Below are 21,145 nucleotides of genomic sequence, written 5' to 3'. Positions count from 1 at the left end.
ATTTATTATTGGTGAAAACATTTTTATAAAGGGTGTAACATACATTGATTGATAGCAAATAAGTTATACATTTACTTTTTTAAACCAAAGTAATTTTTACAACATAACCAAACATCCTGTATGTCATTTTAAATCGATAAAGTTTATTATTTTACATATAGGAGATGATTCTTTGAATGGCATACCTAATTTCTGGGAGGTGGAGACGGTCGCCCGAAGTTCGTCGAGTTGCTTCGCGGAACATAACGGTGTATCGACTTCGTAAGTATTATTGAACCGCGTGTAGTCCACCTATAAATTACGCACAAGTTAGAATAGTTTGAAGTGTAATGGACACCTGAAATGCTCTTGTGGCTTTAAAAATAATGTATAATGTTTATGTTCAATTGATCATCATGTCAGCCGACAAATGCCTACAGCAAAATACAGGCCTCTTCCAAAAATAGTCTTAATGACCGCTCTTGCGCTGCCTGCATTCACGATCTTGACTATGAAGTCGGTCCACCTACTGGTGGCTTAACCATGTGTACCGGCTCTTTGTGACCATTCGAGAATTTTCGTTACCTACGGCAGTCGGCATGTTATATGTATATAGTATATTATTTAGATATATCAAACTTCTGTTTCTGAACGCTCTTTTTCATTTTGCGTTAATAAATAGAAACTTCCGGATATAACGTGTTTTGAAATTATATGTTCGTTTATTTTTTAAGACATGCAGTCTAAGCTAATTTTATGATATTGAGTATAAAGGTATAAAGCAAAATCAATAATTAAACTATTTTTTATTTCTCTATAAGGAAAAATAAAACTATTTCCTTATAAAGCATTAATAGTGTTCGCAGAATAATATTAATAAAACGGTTAAACACTTTTATTGTTTACCTGACTCGTTACTATGCCGTTAATAACTGCACTGCAGTTCGACGTATAAGGAAAAAGGTTTTATATAATTAAATATTTGAACTGTTCGGTAATAAACCGTACAATGAAATGATGACGTCATAATATACCAACCTCATATTCTCCAGTATCTTTTCTAAAAGACACCATGGTTTCAAATCGATGTCCCCACAATATTTCCGATGGTAAGAAACTGCTTCGGGCCTGGGTCGTCATTCCAGTAGATTCGATTACACCCTCTGTAAAGTAAAAACGATCAAGTTTTATTTTATCTATTAATACATTTTCACAGTCTAAAACAAATCTTCCATAGAAAATCCTTGTATTATTGCATTCATTTCATACGAATTTGGGCGTCATAATTATCATCAACCGTAGAATGTCCACGTCAGAACATAGTTCTCCACGATAGATTTCGAATAGGGCCCGATGCATGAGTTTTGCTGTGAATTTAACAAGATCGTCTGTCCACCTTGTGGAAGAATGTACTACGCTGCGCTTGTCGGTTCCATTCTAGTATCTAAAGGCCGATGGTGGCCATCTGGTTCGGCGCGCTATATGTCTAGACCACTGTCACTTCAAGTTGCCGTCGCAGTCATGTCTGTTACATTCCTTCGCTTACATAATTGTCCAAATTTCGGCCAAACTAATTAATTTAAAAGAGTGTAGAGTGTCTTTTTAATTTCTTTGTAAATGTCTTTTTAATTTTCTAAAGTCTAATGGATCTGTTAAATTGAATAGCAAAATCTTTTTCTTACATATATGTTAAAAAATTGTAGGTTATGTTTAATGATTTCTAACCTTAGTATAGTAAATTTAATCCTTGTATATTCTACTAGAAAAAAATGTATCCAGACATACGATATTTTCAACATATATTTTAGTTACATATTTTTACTTACAGTACGTGCAATACGATAGGTCGTTGATATATTCATAATTGCGAATATTGAACAACTGTGACAAGATAATAAATAGCTTAGATATATACATATTCTAACGCAAGGTTTAGGGCAAACGACCAAAACGCGACCGGGGAAGTGCCAACTGCAAGTAAAAGGTATATTGAAATAATGCTATATGACTAACATTTATAATGAAGTCATTATAGCTAGTTTTAAAAACGTAATAATGTAACGATGTTTATCTATTAAACGAAAAAATCTCTGTCTAGACAATAGGAAATATTTATCATCGATTTTTTCTTGTATCTCTACTTCTTACAGGTTCAGTTTAATGAAATTAAATGTAAGTATGAGATTAATTAATACAGACCAGCAAGCACAGCGCAGGATGACCACCCACAAAATAGATAGAGGACCTTGTTAAAATCGTCGGAATACTCTAGATCAGTGATTCCCAAAGTGGTCTATATCGACCCCTAAGGGGTCTACGTCAGCGAAAAAAAAATTGGGGGTCCATGAAATGAAAATGAGGGTCCACGATAGTGGATCTCAACACATACACTAATAGAACCTATTGACATACATCATACTATCTTATAATATCAAAACATTTACATTATTTATAGAAGTACCTATGAAGTAAAAAAATTATTATATATGTTATAAAATTGTGTAAGTTGTAGGATGTTGGTATTCGCTTTGTGGTCGCAATACATTTTGAACTTGTAAAAACCTGAGAGTCGCAGTCAGCTTAGGTAAGTAGGGGGTCTACCCAAAACGGAAAAACACGGCAAGGGGTCTGTCTACGACACAAAAAAGTTTGGGGAACTCTGCTCTAGATACTGGCCGCTCCTGAATAGTCCTATTGGAAATCTATGGAGGAGGCCTTTGTATAGCAATGGACGTCGTTGACTGAAATGATAATGAGTTTAAGAAGATACCGGTTCAATATTTAAGAAAATTTTAGTCAAAAGTTTATATATTAATATTTGTAACAATACAAAGAAACAAATTATTCCCGTTGGCATAATAATAATTTCTTCTAAAATATGCGAATTAATACATAATATAGTTGCCAAATTTCATATAAAATTAAGGAGAGATAATGTTTTAGATACTTTATTTGTTAATTTTTTTATGAAATACGTTTGTTTGTCTTACCTAACATCACGACTATCTCGAATCTTTCTCTCAGCATGTCAGAAGCAGAAAGGTTGTAAAGCGGAGACTTCTCATTAATTTTGTGTACAATGGTCATGGGCCATATAAACATTAGTCTATCCTCTTCGCCGTCGGCGCCCACCTTCAATTCCTGCTGGTAGAACGGTAAGACTTCCCCTTCTCTTGTAATCTAAAGAGTTAAGAATTATTTTTAAAAATAATCGTGAATAAATTAATAAATCAACAAAAGAAAATTCAAAAGAGACTGTTACCGTATCACCACAACCACAGATGGAAAACGATGATTTTTAAATGACAATGTTAAGCAGAAATAAAATAAAAATATTTAGCACGGAAAAGGTTCAAAACATTGTGGCAACTGTTTCCGGTAAAAAAGTACTAGTTTATAACCAAATTGTTAACAATGTTTATTCTAGAAAACAAAATTTTTTAGAAGAAACATCGTAGTTCATTAATTGGTCTCTAAATGCTAATTTATTACGAATTGCGCATAACAAGCATACATGCGATTTTTATTTAACTAGGCGTTCATAAGATTTTTATAATGACGCAATTTGTTCCATAAAGCAAAGCAAGCAGCATAAATTCATGTAACAAAGAAAAGTTAATGCGCAGCTAAAAATGCTTAAAATTCTTGTAATTTTTTTGTGAAGCAAGTGATTTTTGTTTTTAAAAAAGCAAATGATGTTAGTAACAAGCAATAGATGCATGTACTGCTTACCACTTATCCATAGATGGGTCTTTACGTAACATTAAAACAGAACGACAACAAATTAAAAATAAACGTGCAAGGCAACCACATTGTACGGACGACATTAATTTTAACAAAACGTTGCAGAAACGCACTTTCAATACCTTTTTCCGTATAATCTGGGCGCGGACGTGCGCTTCGAGAATATGCGATTTTCGTATATCTCCCACTCGAAACAGGAGGCAAAATTCTCCGTCTCTTAGACATATCACTGCGTTCCTTGAAAACAGGAGTGTAGTGTTTCGCTTTTTGGCCCTCGCCAGCTTCGCGAATATAAGACCCACCTATGGACAAGAGAAAATGTTTTCGTATTTTGAAAATTCACTATGAAGTGATCGGAGTTTGAACTTTTACTGATTCAAAGTTCATCGCCCGATAAGTTGTGGTTTGCGATGGGTCCAATCCATTAAGCATGGCCAAATGCATATGAAAGGCGTGCTGACTGAAATCCCCAATCACTAACCAGTCTCCTCTTTGTTGTAATAATATACCTTGCGGCGTATAATTTGTGCTCTTATATGTGCTTCGACAATGTGCGATTTCCTCATGTCACCCACGCGGAACATCAGACACAGCTGGCCCTCCCGTAAGCATATGACTGCGTTTCGGGAGTACAGTAGGGTCTGCGCACGTTTCTTTGGTCTAGAGAGCTTTGCGAATACGGTTCCCACCTAAAATTAGAATTTACCGTAGAGCGCAGCTTCGGGTTTATATAAAACAGCTGGGCGGAGGCACTTGTTTCGCTGACCCCATTCGTGTTTCGAAACAAATATCGAACTCTGGAAACGTGCGTTGCTTACGAAACGGTCCAGATCAACGTGGATTAATATTCTTAATGCATCTTACACTAAATGTAGTTTAAGCAGCGCGATGATAATTTTTTCGTAATGATTTTTAAAAGAGCATCTGGTTACAGTAGCAGATACTACGTCTGGATCGCATCCAAATTTTATTTTCACATTAAATTAATATATTCGTTCTGAAGCGGAAAGGTTCTTTGCGGATATTTCTTATAAATACCGTTTAAACGACAGTGATGTAACGTCTGTCGTTGGACTTTCATTGAAAAATATCATAACACTTTATTTGGAATCATTTTAGGCCAAAATATATAGTAGGAAGTACAGATATAGTAGGAAGTTTTAGTTAAATATTTGGACTTGTAAAACTTTACCACAACTGATTCTCTCTACTTTTTAGTGAAGTAGGTGTACCCTATTTATAGGATTTAATAAAAAAAACATTTCTTTAACAATATCACATGCAAAATCTTACCATGAAAGCTTGAATAAAAACTCCGACGATACTTTGAATGCACATAACGAAGATAGCTTCAGGGCATTCCTCATTTGTAGTTCTGGACCCGTAACCAATTGTATGCTGAGTTTCAACGGAGAATAGGAAACAGCCGGTAAAGGAATTGACGTTATTGAGACAGGGAATAAATTCAGCGGTGTTATTTGGCGGTGGGGGGTTCAAGTCTCCGTGGGTGAAGATAATTAGCCACCAGATGAGAGCGAACATTAGCCAGGAGAGAATGAAGGATAGGGCGAACACGAGCAGCGTCCAGCGCCACTGGGCGTCCACGAGGGTCGTAAAGATGTCTTGAAGGTATCGGCGCCTGCGCTTGGCCACGTTCCATTGCACAACGTTGCAGTCTCCATGTTTAAAGATGACGCGTTTTCTCACACGTCTCGCTGCGTAGCGGGCTTGGCGATATCTGAAAACAATTGTTTTTATTTAACACATAAAATTTTAAAATTTTCCTTTCGGTTTGGACAGTTTTTAAACTCTATAATAAATGATTAATTTTTATTAACTAACTAGCTGATAATGCATATATAGCAATGATGTGTTTATTCTATTATTTTACGTCGACTAAATAAAATAATCACATTGTTTACAACGTAAAACTATATTAAATGACGCGCAATTATAGACAGAACAGTTTGGAATCCTGTCAAAGTCACTTGTTCGGGCGTTGATCTCCGTCTCACGAAATTAAATACAGACCTAATGTTTGCTAAACTATCAATAACATTAATAAGGTATAAAGATGCGAAAAAGTTTCGAAAAATCTTATTTTCGACATATGAATTAATGATTTCTTTGATGTTGAAGATTTTATTCAGTAATTAGACGAAATGTTAAATCAAGTGTTGTTGCAGAATAACCTTTTTCTAATTCTATTTTGGTTATGAATTTATTGGAAGAAAATGAAGTAAGTTCGTGAATATACATAAAATATTGATTATACGGAGTGATCAAACATTAAAATCGTAGCATTAAATTTAATGTACGTAGCTCGTGCATACAAGTACATAACAAGTATAGAAATGTTGGTGATAAAATAAATTATCTATCTCCATAAATAAACATTCATTACGTTAAAAGGTTTCACTTACGGTTTTCCATTAATTCGTATTTGTATTTTTAGCTCCCTCACTTAAATCTCGAAGATAAGATTTATTTTATCTATTTCAGTGTTTTAGTGTTTGTTATATTAGATAGGAAGAATACTGAAAAGATTTACATTGAACCTTTTTGGGATAAAAACATAAAAATCATCATCATCATTCCAGCCGTATAACGTCTACAAGAGCTGCCTTCATAGATTTCCAATAAGACCGGTTTTAAAGGGGTCCTCATCCAGCATATTCCGATGATCTTAACGTCACTAGTTCACCTTGTGGGTTTACATTCTACGTTGTGCTTGCCGATCCATTGACTTCATTCCAGAAACTTAAGCCTCCATATTTAAGCGGCCATATGCTCTGCACACTAGCCTGCCCAATGCCACTAAAACTTGCCAATCCGTTGGCCTATCTTGATTACTTTTGATCGCCTACCGATATCCTCTATTGCTGGAACGATACAGTCTTTTTGTGTCTATTTCCTTAATAATGATAACAATTGATATATTAAGTTATTCTTAAAAATATTTTTGTAGGTTTTGACAGTATTTTGTAATGCTTTAAACAATACCTAACAGAAAGTCGCCACTCCCACTAGGAGTGCTTCGCAAAAGTTCCGGTTAATAATTTTTTACGACGTCAATGCTGTCTAAGCTGTCTCTAAAATTTGCATAGAAGTCGTTTAGCGTTATGGGTGTGAACACAGACGTCTTGATGTTTTAATATAAAGACTTGTTCATGCTAATTTAATAGCAATTTTTTTTTAATTGGAAAATTGAATAGAGTTGTTATATTCATCACAATGCTTTTTTTCGTTAACACCAAGAACTGATGAAACTGTGTTATAATTCGTACATTTATTACAACGCTGCATATTATTTTTAAGATAATAACATCGATTCCTACAAGCAAATTGCATTTTATGTTTCAGAACTATGTCAGCATATCATATTTATGCGACACAAGCATATGCTGTGGACGTACATCGACTCAAACAATGATAAAATACATATATAGATTAGTATCTTAAAATATAATATATATCAGTGGTAGGAAAGTGGAAGTCTCTCGCTTCGGAGGCCAAGACACACTTTGGATCACTGAGCCAGCGGAGTAAGTAAGAAAGTGGTAGCACCTTCTGCAAGGTATTAATACTATCTTGACGACTTTACCACCAAATACAAGTTTGGAGGAAAGGATTATTGCATATATTTGCAGGTGGCATCGTGTTGTTTTAGGGTTGCAAACATAAATATCAGAATCTAAGCTTCGATATTCAGGTGCTACTTGGATCGATCGATATACTTAATATTTTTAAAATATTTAAAGTTTCTACTCCCCTAAATAATAACTTATTACATGTGGTACTTTAAGGATACTGTGTATATTTGTTCTTTGTTATCGAGAAACTGCATAACCTACTTTTCGAGGTCAGTTATAGCTTATACACATTCACATCCGCATCTTTAATCAAATTACATATACGTTGTTAACCTTGAGCAGATATTACGTAAAATACCTCGTTTCCTAATGGCTTTGTGCATTTTTAATATATTTTTATTGTGAGCATTTCTAATTTTATATTAAGGTTAGCAAATATAAATTATCAGACCTCCTAAAAAAAAAAATTCTTTTTTCAAAATTTCTCATTCCAGATCACGTGTATTTGTTATTTTTATATTTTTTAAAATTCAATTTCGTTGTAATGTTATTTCTCTAAGAATCTATTTAATAGAAATTAAAATTACTTTCGTTGTTTTATTCTAAGTGTTTCATTTTTATCTAATATCCTTAATGAATTAACGACGAAAGAGATTGTTTTTAAGAAGCATATACAATGAATTCCTTACAAATAATATATTCTTAAATTAAAACGTGTCGAAGGTACATAGAACAATGAAATATAGTACCCTTTGTAGTCTTAATATCTATGTGGTTGAAAAAAACATATGCCACCATACACCACACGAATTATTAACATAAATATGCAATAATTTTACAATAATTTTGAAGATAATCGATAATTAGATTTTTAATATTTAGTATACACAAGTTCTGAAGTAAGATTCATTTTTCTAAAACTATTGAATAAGGCTAGAGACGACGACATTGAGTCAAGGTGCATTCGGAAAATGTGCCTCGGAAAAATTTATACCGGCATAACTTTGTATAAGAACAACAACAAACTTTGATCAATTAAGCTAGTGAACACGGTGTTCTGTTACCGCTGACAAGAATGTTGTTTATAAATTTTATACTTGGTTATAAGAAAAATTCCGGCAAGGAACAGTTATAGGCGCATACATTATTGTATTATATTTACGATTCTACAAATATTGAAAAAAGAGTGTAGACTTTATGAAATCTTTAACGGTTATATTTATATAAACGTTTTATCTATTAATACATTTTCGAGTTGTTGATTTATGACATTATGTACCCAGTCCGATGTTAGCAGATTAAATTAATTGTCCCAATGTGACGTCATTGAGTATGACACTAAAAGTGACGTTCGATATTAAAAGACGTCATCGAGCCACTTCAACGGACTGTTAGTGCTTGAAATAGCTGAACATTAAAACAATAGAGCTTTATACACTTTTTCATTACTCCAATAGTATTTAGTTTAAATTGCTTTGTGAATAAGTGATTCAGTTTCTATATTATTATATAAACAACCATCACCGTCTCAACATCGTAGTAGAGAAAAAAAAAACTTTCAAATTTGTTTTTAAAAACACATAGTTATTAAAATCCTCTAACTATTGATTTAAACTTACTTCTGTAATTCCTCTCTCCACGCTGACTCTGATGAATTTATTGGTTTTCCGGTCATTAACATGGACACCTGGCTTATACATCTTTTAAGTCCAGACATTGTACTAAGCATAAATTTAACTGGTTTAGCAATTCTGTCAACGGTCAACGATCGACCAACACTAGATACTATCAGTCTACAGTCCAGCCTATCACTGTTCACAAATGCTCGAATCCAGTACTTTGTGGTGAATTCTTCGAAATCAAGTCATACGGCATGCGACACTCGAATGTCTTCAAACACTTCGCAGGGCAACGTCTTACTGAATTGTCTCTACTCTATCTTTGAGTAGAACATTAATTAAACATTCACTGAATACTTCTTTTATGTCAAACAGAAGCACCACAAACTTCCGCATCATCTTGCCCGACAGCATTCTCAAGAGAAGTGATAAAAATCGAACTGTTTAAAAATGGCGTCGTAAAACTGTGTGTGGTCATTCAATATATTTCCCACTAGCACTGGGTGTGAAGAGAATTGGACCAATACTGAAACGGGCGGATGTTTAACGAAACAGATGCGAAGACGTTCGCAAACAAACACCACAGGGGCGTCTCGTGCCAAAGTGGACAGTGGCGCCGCGAAGCGACCAGACGTCGTCATATTATAATCTATTTTTCGCTTTGAAATATATTCCTACCACTCGCCATCTTCTATAACGTGTAAAATTTAACTCCTTTAAAATTATGTTTAATTAAAAATATAAGGAAAACTAAAACATAAATAGTTTAATATATAAATAATAAAATATTTAATATAAAACTTTTTTAAAATTTACTTAATGATATGACACAATCACATTAATGCACATATAACATTTTCTTTTGTTAATTTTATATATGATCCGGTTTGTGGCGCATAAAAAGTACAACAGACAGTATTTATTTAAAAACAATAGCTTTTAAGGCAATAAAATAATACTGACTAGATAATATATTTTTTTAATTGGATAAGTCCGCTGAGGCCAGTTAAATCACCGAGAGCGGGTCAACCTTCGTCTCGCGTGCCACAGATGGTAACGGCTCATTGTAATGTGGGATTTCTGACTTCGATTATTTGTCGTTATCTACTTCGACATTCAAAACAACGTATTATGTGAATAATATTTACTTTTAAATTCGTGAAATACAAACACTGATCAGAATTACAACCAACATCTGAAAGAATTACCGAGAAGTTCTATTTTTTATTTCTTTCTAAATATAATATATATATATATATCTTTTTCTGAATATAGGACGTCGCATATATTTTCTCATGTATCTTTTAAATTCATAGTTCGTTGCGGTACAAAAATATTCAAATACTGTAAAATAACTTTATTATTGAAGAACTTGGCTACCTCTGTCTTATGCCAAGGATGTACCATCTTAAACACGGGCTCAGATTAGGCAGTATACTGTATTACGAAATCCTATTTGCAGAGCTCTTAAGTAGTCGGGGCATATCACTTGTATGCATAGGTGAATGTACTGCAAGGGTCGTCATTTGTGTGAAACATTTTTGGTGAATTTTTACTCTTTAAATTTAGACGCTAATTGTAATTTTGTTTTAGATTTTAATTTCAGTATCAGATTTAACGAAGTAAAATTTAATCAGATTATTAATATATACTATGTACAATTCAAAACTGCTTTGAATAAATTTACCTAGCATTCTTTAATTTAAACTATTTCATATGAATAAAACTTGTCATGTATATAATTTTGCCTTGTATATTTTGTACAGTTATGTCTTACATTGATTTTTTGGATTTTTACGGTGACAGCCAGAAAAAAAAATTAATTACAGGTCGGGAGGCCACCACTGGACCAGAGCTCTATGCGCTGATCTGATCACATTCGAACCACGCTCGATACCACTGCTGTAACCGAAGCAATACACACTTCTGAACATTGAGACAGATAGCGTAACATAGTTCCACAAAAAGTGTCAAGATTGTCAGTGGTAAGGGATACCACGCAGGAAGGAGGAAAGTCATTTTTTATTAATATTTATATAATTAGAAATTTAATGACGAATACTTTTGTTAAGAATCATTGCACTGTCAATGGCGACCTGATCTTTTATTATTACGAATAATTTATAGGTCAGTGACTGCAAACAGCAACTGATATGTTCTTTACAAAGACAATCTCTTATTGTTTATTGACCTACTACAAAAAATATAAACATTAATAAAAGAAATATTAAATATAAAATTTCTTCATATACCAAAAAAAATAGACACTCTTTTTAACAAATGTTATTTAAACTTACGATGGAATAGGAGTCTAGCAAATTGGCATTAAAATTAAGGATTAAATATACACTAAAAGAAATTAGTAATCTAAAAATATTAATTGCAATTCTATTATTACTTTAAACAAAAATAAATTAAAATTTTATTTGTTAGCTAATTTCTTAAAACTCCGTGACACTATTCCATCGATTAGTTTCATTCCAGGCATTTGTTATCGACAACTGCAGTCGCTCGTACGTAAACAATTGGTCAACGTGTTCAGAAATTTGTTCCGATAACATAACGTCAATAGTACACGTGACATAAAACTGATTCACTGTTTTATTAATTCCAGAAATTCCATTGCAAGAAATAAAATTTGTTTGCCATGAAGTAATTAAAAACTTTATGAGCAAGCCTAAGCGCTGCAATTCTGTTGTTAATTTGTTTTTTTTTTTATGTAATTGGCTCAAATGGCGAGTAACATTTTCGAACATGATGCGAAACAGTGTGCAGACAGTTCTCATGTTTGGCTCCAATTAGCATTGAAACTAAACAGGCGGGGTCATTCTTGCTATGGAGTTTCCGTTATTTTTGCGAAAATATGCCTATACAGGGTGATTAGTTATAAGTCTAAAAGCTTTGAAGGGATAAACGAATAGGTCATTTGCTATCAATTAGTGTACGATACACTTCATCAAATGTTCAATGGTTTCAGAAATAATAAATAATATAATGATAATATAGTAAGTAAAAGAGTTTTCAAAATTCGTATTGTTACTTATTAAAATTAATTATTGTTTACTATTAGTTCCCGCAGGTTTTGCACTGCCAGAAGTAGGTGTAAATGCATTAAAGATGTTTGCTGGCAAATAATTTACACCAACAACCAAACACTGCATAGCTAGTTTGTTTAGCAAGGAAATTCATAAAGGAATTCGAGGTATTATATATAAATATATTATTTAATACAAGGTGACAGTAGTACCTATGCCTTGAACAAATATTGCAACAAAACAATTTCAAATACAATCTCGGATGAATGGATTGATATTTTACTAGTATAAAGTATGGAAAATTATGAAAAAATTCTTACATCGTTTTGATTCGGATTCGTCATGCCACTTATTCAAACACATGGCTTTACTTAATCATAGCGCAGATGATTGGAATTGATAGGTATACGTCGATCAAAGATATTTTTGCTTCGGATTGAAAACCAGATAATTCTTTACAACGCAAAAGATTTCGTTGATTGAAATAGATGATATTGTCTCGTAAACAATGTTTTCGAATAAGCGAGGTGCATAAAATTGTTTGAAAAATGTTTTGTCAGTTTGTTTGAATTTCACTTTGAAATGAATGGGTAATATTTCTTCCTACGATAGTTTTGAAGTTAGTTCTGGAGCAAAACAAAGATTGCAGTAAAATCTAAATCCATTGACAGAAATGGATAGATCAAGTTGTTTGCAATGCATGTTTGCTTTTGCTTTTTATTTTATTGCTGTATATTGGAAATGATTGACTTTATTAATATTAAAATTTTATACTTATGTACATATATATATATATATATATATATATATATATATATATATATATATATATATATATATATATATATATATATATATATAATAAAAAAATTATAAAATTAAAGGTACAGTTGTAATAATCTATGAGTGCCAACATGGCTACTGGTGCTCCCCACACAAAACAAGGCCTATACCGCAGAGGGGCAGTAGAAGTGACTTATACGGCAACGTACAAAATAAGGTTATGAATACACTGGAACAGAGTTAGAGTATGTAGTCTAATAGGATACACACATGAAAAAAATAACACTGGCTGAAAAGTAAGGACACAATCCCAACTATTATTTTATCACTTTAAAAGTGTTTTAATCTCATTGTATGATAGTGATAATAACCACTGAATAATTTAAAATTTGGCTTTACATGCAGAACAGTGTTTAACAGAGTAGTTTGCAAAATATATGGGTATTTGTGATGCTAAATGTCTCACGGGCAATGAAGATGGTTACGTTAGGGATTTCTACACAAGATCGAGTCAAGAATGAAGAGATTCGTAGACGAACAGAAATAGCTGACATGGCTAAGCGGATTAGCAAGTTGAAGTAGTAGTGTTCATTGTTGGATATAGTTCAGAGAACAGATGGCAGCAGGAATCTAAAGGTTCAGAAGTGAATCGGACTGGCAACCCCAGCGTAGGACGTCCACCCTTAATAAGGACAGATGACCTTGTCAAGGTTATTGGAAGACGATCAATGTAGGCGCATGTAACAGATTTTTTTAGAAATCTATTAAACGTTCGGCAGATATGTAAATGTATATCCAATAAAGTGAATCATCACAATTCAAATGTTTATTAAAGTCTAAAACTACTCTATTTGTTTTTTTTTTGAATTGCCTTTGTAATATTTTTCACGGTTGAGAAGCCTGTTTTCAGAGAGGGTATGGACCGAAGTCCATTACACGCGTTCATTGTCCATTGGGTTATCCGCTTTACCAAACTTGTATTTTTTTATTCTTTAAGGGAACGTGTTGCGCGTGATTTATAAATAATGTACAACAATCAATGAATCTGCCTTCATATTACTATTATATATACTGCTTGCATAGATTTTTTAAAAGATATCTGGTTGGCCTTCCTTTGACACTTATTCGGTGACATCAATATTAAATATATTACTGTTTAGCTCTGTTTAAATTTTTATGATAATATTTGAACTATTTACTTTAAGATTCACTCACTTTGTACAATTAAAAATATTTTTGTTTTAGTTATTGTGTGACTGGTCATCTAGTACACGTTTATTTTTAAACAAAAGCGTATTACATTACAGAACCAAGAATTGTTACAAGTTGTAAAATGTCCTTTTAGTAGCAACTTAATTTATGTTGAATATGAGTGGTATTATAAAAGCATCTTCTAACTTTTTATCACCATGTGACGATAATTTTGGCATTTGCTTTTAAATGCCATCTTCAGCCTTCGAGTGTTATAACGGCTTGTGACTTTCAAATAACTACTTCCATATACAAAAAACGTAGCTGTGTACGTATAGAGTGACAGGCGTCTTCAGTTCGAGGCGTCTGGCACAAGTATTGTCACCACGAGTGCCAAATGGGCGCCTACGAGGAAAAATTCTACATTCTCTCCAACATTCGACCAACAAATTATATATTCTTAGAAATTATACACTAATTAGAAATAAAATAAATAACATTATTGCCTGTAAATCCGAACACGATACGTTATTAATTTATGCTGCGAATTTTAGGACCATCGTTAGACCTCACTTTTCATCAAAATCTTCATTTCAGCCACAGGTTGTCCAAAATTGGACATAAGCCTGCTCCATACATTTCCAAAAAGAAAGATTGGAGGCGGTCTACATCCAGCGTCTTCCGACGACCGTAACGATTACGATTTTTTACTTTAACCTTTGAATTGTCTAGATTACTTTAAAAATGATTAAACTTATACACTCGAAACATTCTTCAGAAATAATCATTTCCCATGCCGTTGTTATGTAGAGTTTAGAATAGAAGATTTGGTAGTTTATTCCTTATAAAAAATTATGACAAAAGTACATAATATGCCAAAAGTATGACGATATGCTTTGTTAGAGTTTAGTTAGTATACTAAATTTTGGCCAAACTTTGCCTCATCTGAAAACTGTGATGTGTGTGTGATTTTAAATATTCACAAAAGAATATGTCAGCTTTATACTGTCCTGTTAATACCAGTTCAATCTACTGTAAAAAAGCAACATGGTTGTTATTAGATCATCTTGTGCGTTATTAAACAAAAAGTTTCAAATAAACGTGTTGGAAATTTTAAAAGAATATTTCCCTTGACGGTTTTGAAGCCAATGATATATGTATATCGAATGTTTAAAACAGAATGAACTTCGTTCTCAGCGAAATAGACACAAACGCTGTTGCCAAGGCACGCCATTTTGGTGACACGTGAGTCTGAAATAGCTAATCGCTGCGTTATATCTACCCGTAAGATTCATTGCTAACGTTTTTGAAGGAAGTTGAACGTTTTGCTATTCTCTAACAGATGGCATCATGTGATCTTTGCTAATTCCAATATGAAAAGCAGGAAGATTTTAGTTAAAGTAAATATAAAATAGGACATCAATGAACCAGTAAATGGTATTATGGAAACTATCAAATTTAAATGATAACTTTATGACAATATTAATGATCTTAAATAACTATTAGACATATCTTGTTAACACTGAATTATTTGACACGATGCTTGATGCTTCCTGGATAAAAAAAACAATGCAGGAAAAGGAAAATATTAGTGTCATTAATAAGTTAATGCCAAAGATCTCAATGACATTTACTGTTAGTTAAGTTTTTGACGAAACATTTCGAATTTATCTATGTTTTGTAATACAATAAAAAAACTAATAGTGTATAATTCAATGGAAATTTTTTGATACTTTTTGAAGAGTTTAAAAAGCATCAACCGTTCTTTGGACTGATTATGAGTCATTGGTTTCACAAATCGATTGCAATGACTTTAAAGCGGTACGGCGGTCGTAGACAAAAAACTAACGGAAAATATTTTTAATATATCGTTGACGTGATTCGTGCAAAAACTTTTGTAGGTATCACAAGGTTCTTGAACTGATCAAATATCAGAGTCCATCGCATCCATATAATAGCTAGTAGCCCACACAAAGCTATCGATTGCACAAAAAAAACGACGATAATTCAAGCGAATTGTATAACTAGCTTGAATGCTATCTGGATCTTAATGACTGTTCAGGAAAATTAGAAAAATCGTTGAAACCCCTCATTAGTACCTATTAATATGACGGTTCATTACAGTTTTAACAATAAGAACGTTCTTCATAAGGAGTTAAAATTGCCACCGAATCTTTGTACTCGTCAATATCATTAGAATCAATTCAATGACAGATCATGACCATGACTCAGCTTACGTAACAATTATAAACCTGTTATACGTACTCATATATACGTATGGGTAAAAAGATATGTCCAAAGTTCAAATGAAAATTAACATAATAATTGGTAACATATATATATATATATATATATATATATATATATATATATTCACACGATTTATTTAAATTCAAAACACACCAACCTTTTTCAATTTTGAAGAAAGGAAAACTTAAGGTTGCAGCTTAAATACTAGAATGTATTTATGAAATGTACGAAATGTACTATTTCATTTTTAAACAATAATAATTTCGTTTATCATTTAGATTGGATATATTTTAATCATCCATAAATAATACATAAACATTCGTGTATATATAATAAAACAAATGCACTATAACTTTTAATGTCTAAGACAATCTCTGATATATTTTATCTATCATTATTGGATATATGTATGTGTGTGTATATATATATAGTTAAGTTTTACATCAATATACCTTAATCTTGACTCATTTTTAGACAGGTATTGTAATAAACATTTGTAAAAGTAAACAAAAACTTTCTCAGTAATTATTCCCATAAACAATAATGGATGTTATAAAGAGCTTGTTTTTATATTATGTAAAATATCATCAAAAATATATTTTATGTGGCGAAGTGACCAAATTATCTGCTTATTAGAAAAGAGTGTCAAAGTAATGAGTGAAATATTTGAAGAGAAATTTAAAATCATGCGATTACGTCACGTTTACTGCAATTTTGTGGAATCCGGCAATTTTTTCTCATTTTAAAACACCGAACGCAAAGTTACTTATAATTACAATTTAGTATTTAATATCATTACCCTTAACTCAAGCAAATAAATAGCTGTTAGGCTTGTTACTGTTTCAACATAAATGACTTTTTATTTATTGTAAAATAAGTAACATCAGACAAGGAGTAATGAATAATTTATAGAGGGTTATTGGTGTAGATAGGTGTAAAAGTTTAAAGGGTGTAAAGACGTAGTCCATTTGTCAGCAGATATCAAAAGCTTTTATAAGCCCGTATACGGTGTTCACTCTGAAATATGTTACAGTTTTTTTTTTCTTTTAGAATGCGATATGCTCTTAGCTTCTATAATTATAAGTTTGCAATCTAAATTCGAAACATTTTTCTTACTATGTTATCATTATAGATATTTATTATCTTTGAAACCATTGATTATCTATGGTGTATCATATACATAAATATATATAAATTGGCAATAAAGGACTTTTACATTCACGCCTATAAAGCTTTTACATCTATGATCAATCAACCTGTCTATATATATATATATATATATATATATATATATATATACACACATAAATCTCCAATCTGTCCGTAACCATAACTTGCAAAAAAAATTCTTATTCTAAACTTTTGTGACTCATGCAGGCGCGATCATAAATTCTATTTGACTCTACCAAAATATACTCTCTTTTCAGTGGAAAGCGTCATAAATTAATCGAGTGTTTTAATAGAAGGATCACTGACCAAGTCACGAATTGAGCGTGAGTCAAGTTTCAATATCTGGTTTTAAATTATAAAGATTCCTTCTCAAAAAGGGGAATATCATTATAATGCACTGTAATATTTAAACTTTGAAAGGCTTTAAGCGCGCGCTTCGGAGAATTCTATGTTGTAAGTGCTATTTTTAAAAAGAGGTTTCGAACGCTGGTAAACCCGCTCCGCGCCGGCGCCAGTCGTGAGTAACTCCTAGTTATAAACGCTGGCCTACATATTTTCCTTGGAATGAGGATGTTTGTTGAATTCATTATTTATAATGCTCAATAATCTCATTATCGATACAATTTTAGTTGTTAAGAATATAACTGATAGTTTTAAATCATTTTCATCGACGTCTTATCTAGTTTCATTGTTTAAAAGGATTCATAAAACACGTTTCTTTTGAGTAGTGGGATCCCGTATTCTGTATATTTCAATAGTTATTTTTCTGTTTCAATTTTGTATGATTATCGTTTATTTTCACTTGAAGGTTCGGTTGTGGTGTAATATTTCCAAAAGGTATTGCAGAAAGTTTAACGTGGTGTGACAACTTGGTGAGAAGTTAAGAAAGGTGACGTTTGTATGAATGGCCTCTAGCAACGGTTTTGGTTAATTATTAGTTGATTTCTTAAAGTTAAGTAGTAACTTGTGCTAATACTTAAGATACTGATAAAAAGTCTCTATGGCAAGTGCACTTCTTTAAAGCAAATGTTAATAAGAATCTGGTGTTGACATGATGATATTTTAGAATAAATACAATGTTGTTTTCAGAAAGGATTCGTAAGAACGTATACTACCGTGGTTCTGAGCGGCGACATTGCAAGAACCGTGATAAGGCAGGAAACGTAACGAAACACCAGTAGTTAGGTAAACGCAGTTTTCTGCGATTGTATATATAACCTATAAACAGTCACACGTGCAAAGTACACTTAGTGGGACAACTGCGTCAGCTTTATTTCTTTTCTTTAGGTTTTTTTTTTTTTATAATGAATACATTAATGTAGCGTAATGTTATAATAAGCCATGATAAATATTACAAGTTTTAATAGATTTTTTCGCAGAAAAAAATAAACATATTGAATATCGAAATATGTTGTAAAAATTAAGCTCTATTTTTGACACAGAAATGATATTATTATCTGAACAGAAGTTATATTGAATGTATGCCGGTGTTTGCGGCTGTACCAATTGCGCTAATAAGTACATTGTTGTGCAGATTGGGAGTCGGTGGCAGTGCGAAGGAAGTGAGCGGCCTCGTGTGCCTATTGGTCAAATCGTGCCGAGAATTCGCACACAAATATTTTTAACGGTCATTCTAAATTTGCTTACTTTCTAATGATGACCGTTTTAAGTCAGCAATACACTATTGGCTGATTTTATTTTGAAATTTGCTCCTTTCATTTTTATGTAATCAATGGAAAAATTTGATATCAAGTTGTATCAATATAAAAATGTTTTGACTTCCTTTCATTTATTTAGTTTTTTACTTCTAACAAAGACAAAATGATAAGTAGACAAATATATTTAAATCAAATTAATTACTCTCTATCAATGAAAATATATAAAAAAGTGTTGTTATTGTTCTTTTCAGTTATATATTAAATAAAATGAAAAATTGGAGATAAAACCATTATCTATTAATTAAAAATGATGGTCAACAAAATTTACAAGGACCTTAGGAGTGTCAAAGGCATATAGTCATTGTTACAAAAGCATTGTTCCGTTTCGGCCAGTCTAGCCCGGCGTCGAGTTTCCTGTGAACCACTGAGATCCGTGATAAAATAAGGACGTCCGTTTCCTTTGTTCGAACTTTGCATGCTACGAGAAAGTCGCAGGTAAATCTTTTTTCATACCTCATTAAATCGTTTATAGACGGAAGAACTTTATAAATATATTATAGACGACATATATAGATGACACTCCACACGTATCAATTCTATTTAATTTATCGGCACATTGTAATTTATGCAGAAAAACTATAGCCGTAAACTCTGTATGACGTATAATATGGGCTATAAAAATTTACATACGATAAACCAACCTCGAGTGATGGTGACGGCAATTATAGGAACGGGGTAGATAACGCAATAAATGAAGACCGCAGACGAAGCCATGTGGGTGCCATTGTTCTTGACCTCTACTATATTATATTCTATATTAGAATTCTCTAGAGAAATTATAGGCAATCACGTTTCAGATTTCGCATTTCATACATTTAATAATAGATTTTATTTTATGGATGTTCATTAAAGAGGTAATTGACTGTACCTAAAATACTTTAGTATATTCTCGTAACCTTCATTAAAAGCGCATATCTCTATATTATTATTTAGAATATTATTAACGTATGATATTAACCTATCGTAACTTCTCATAAATCTATAATTGTTTATAAGTTTATTTTCGTTAATTTGTCTGCTAACAAAATACATATATCAATAATAGCTTACTTGAGGAGTAGGTTAAGGGAGCTATCGTTTCTGGTCGTGGGGACGTCCTTCACACTGGATGGTTCACTGCGCACACCTCTGAGGGAGAGCCGAAGTTGCCGAGGTATGGTGCTGAGGAGACCACTGCTATTCCTTCTTTGATTAAGACTCTTCGACCGCGTCAGCTTATTCGATTCAATATCCACTTGTGGGTTCGCAGAGATTTCGTCTTTACAAATAGTAGCACTCGACGCGTTAGTCTTAATAATAGTAGGTACGGCTGTTTTCATCTCCCCTAACAGCTTCTCCCACGGAGACTCCACCTCTTCTTCCGAGATCGTCTCGAAACTCCTGGGTCCAACGGACGACGACGTCTTGTCTGACATATTGAAGATTAACTAATTAAAATTAAAAGGAACGGAACGCAGCTAAACAGACACCTTCAACACTTCGTCACTTTGGATTTTTAGTTTCTTGACAACACTTCACTCTTATCATAATATCCATTTGTAAATCATAATGTTTGGGATAAAAATGTTGACACTGTAACAAAAGAAAAGGGTAACGTTATTACAGAAATTTAAAGTAACCACGCTGTATTCAACACTTAAAGCTATCAATACCAGTATTATACCAGTCTAGTCTTCAAGACCATCTACAATCCTCTGGCATAATTGCAGCTTAAAATAATTTTGAACACATCTTGACAAAAACAAGCCGTAATTAGTAATTAGCAAAAGAAAAGTGTAATCTAAAGAGAAAGTCGTTTAAACCGAGACACAGGAAACCGAAAAATGAAAGCTAAGTATACAGTAGTCTCGACTTTCAATTTGTTTACCGTACCAAAATCATGAAAACACCCGCTCGCTTTGAAACGGGGTTTGGACTCTACGTGCAGCCAGTTATACGCAAAGCTAACCAAATATTTTGCTGGTATATTATCCCGCAGAACCGTAACGGCACGTGTGAGTTATTTCAGAGTTCTGCGAAAGTGTCCTAAATTAAATACGATCAAAGGTGCCCCGTCTGAATCA

General features: G+C 32.7%; 1 protein-coding gene across 6 annotated transcripts in view; it reads right to left on the bottom strand.

Annotated features, from left to right (window-relative positions):
- Positions 1-21,145, bottom strand: part of LOC137931980 (ATP-sensitive inward rectifier potassium channel 12-like) — a 40,273-nt gene that overhangs the window by 3,278 nt on the left and 15,850 nt on the right. Inside the window, exons 2-7 of one of the 6 annotated variants that reach the window (XM_068775508.1) lie at positions 20,133-20,654; positions 5,017-5,461; positions 4,233-4,412; positions 2,970-3,159; positions 1,018-1,142; positions 186-291 (exon numbers count right to left, since the gene is read on the bottom strand). In XM_068775508.1, the coding sequence (XP_068631609.1) occupies positions 186-291; positions 1,018-1,142; positions 2,970-3,159; positions 4,233-4,412; positions 5,017-5,461; positions 20,133-20,497 (1,411 nt within the window). In that variant the 5' untranslated portion in view covers positions 20,498-20,654. Of the gene's footprint in view, positions 1-185; positions 292-1,017; positions 1,143-2,969; positions 3,160-3,836; positions 4,026-4,232; positions 4,413-5,016; positions 5,462-8,935; positions 9,451-20,132; positions 20,655-21,145 lie in introns of those variants that run through there. The other 5 variants (XM_068775507.1, XM_068775509.1, XM_068775510.1 and 2 more) reach the window with 5 other exon arrangements.

Source organism: Battus philenor, unplaced genomic scaffold (assembly GCF_028537555.1).
Source record: "Battus philenor isolate CCGP_79_NKW_IND1 unplaced genomic scaffold, ilBatPhil1.0.hap1 SCAF_9, whole genome shotgun sequence".
Classification (NCBI taxonomy): Eukaryota; Metazoa; Arthropoda; class Insecta; order Lepidoptera; family Papilionidae; genus Battus; species Battus philenor.
The sequence above is the reverse complement of the archived record's forward strand: the minus strand, read 5'-3'. Positions and strand labels throughout refer to the sequence as shown.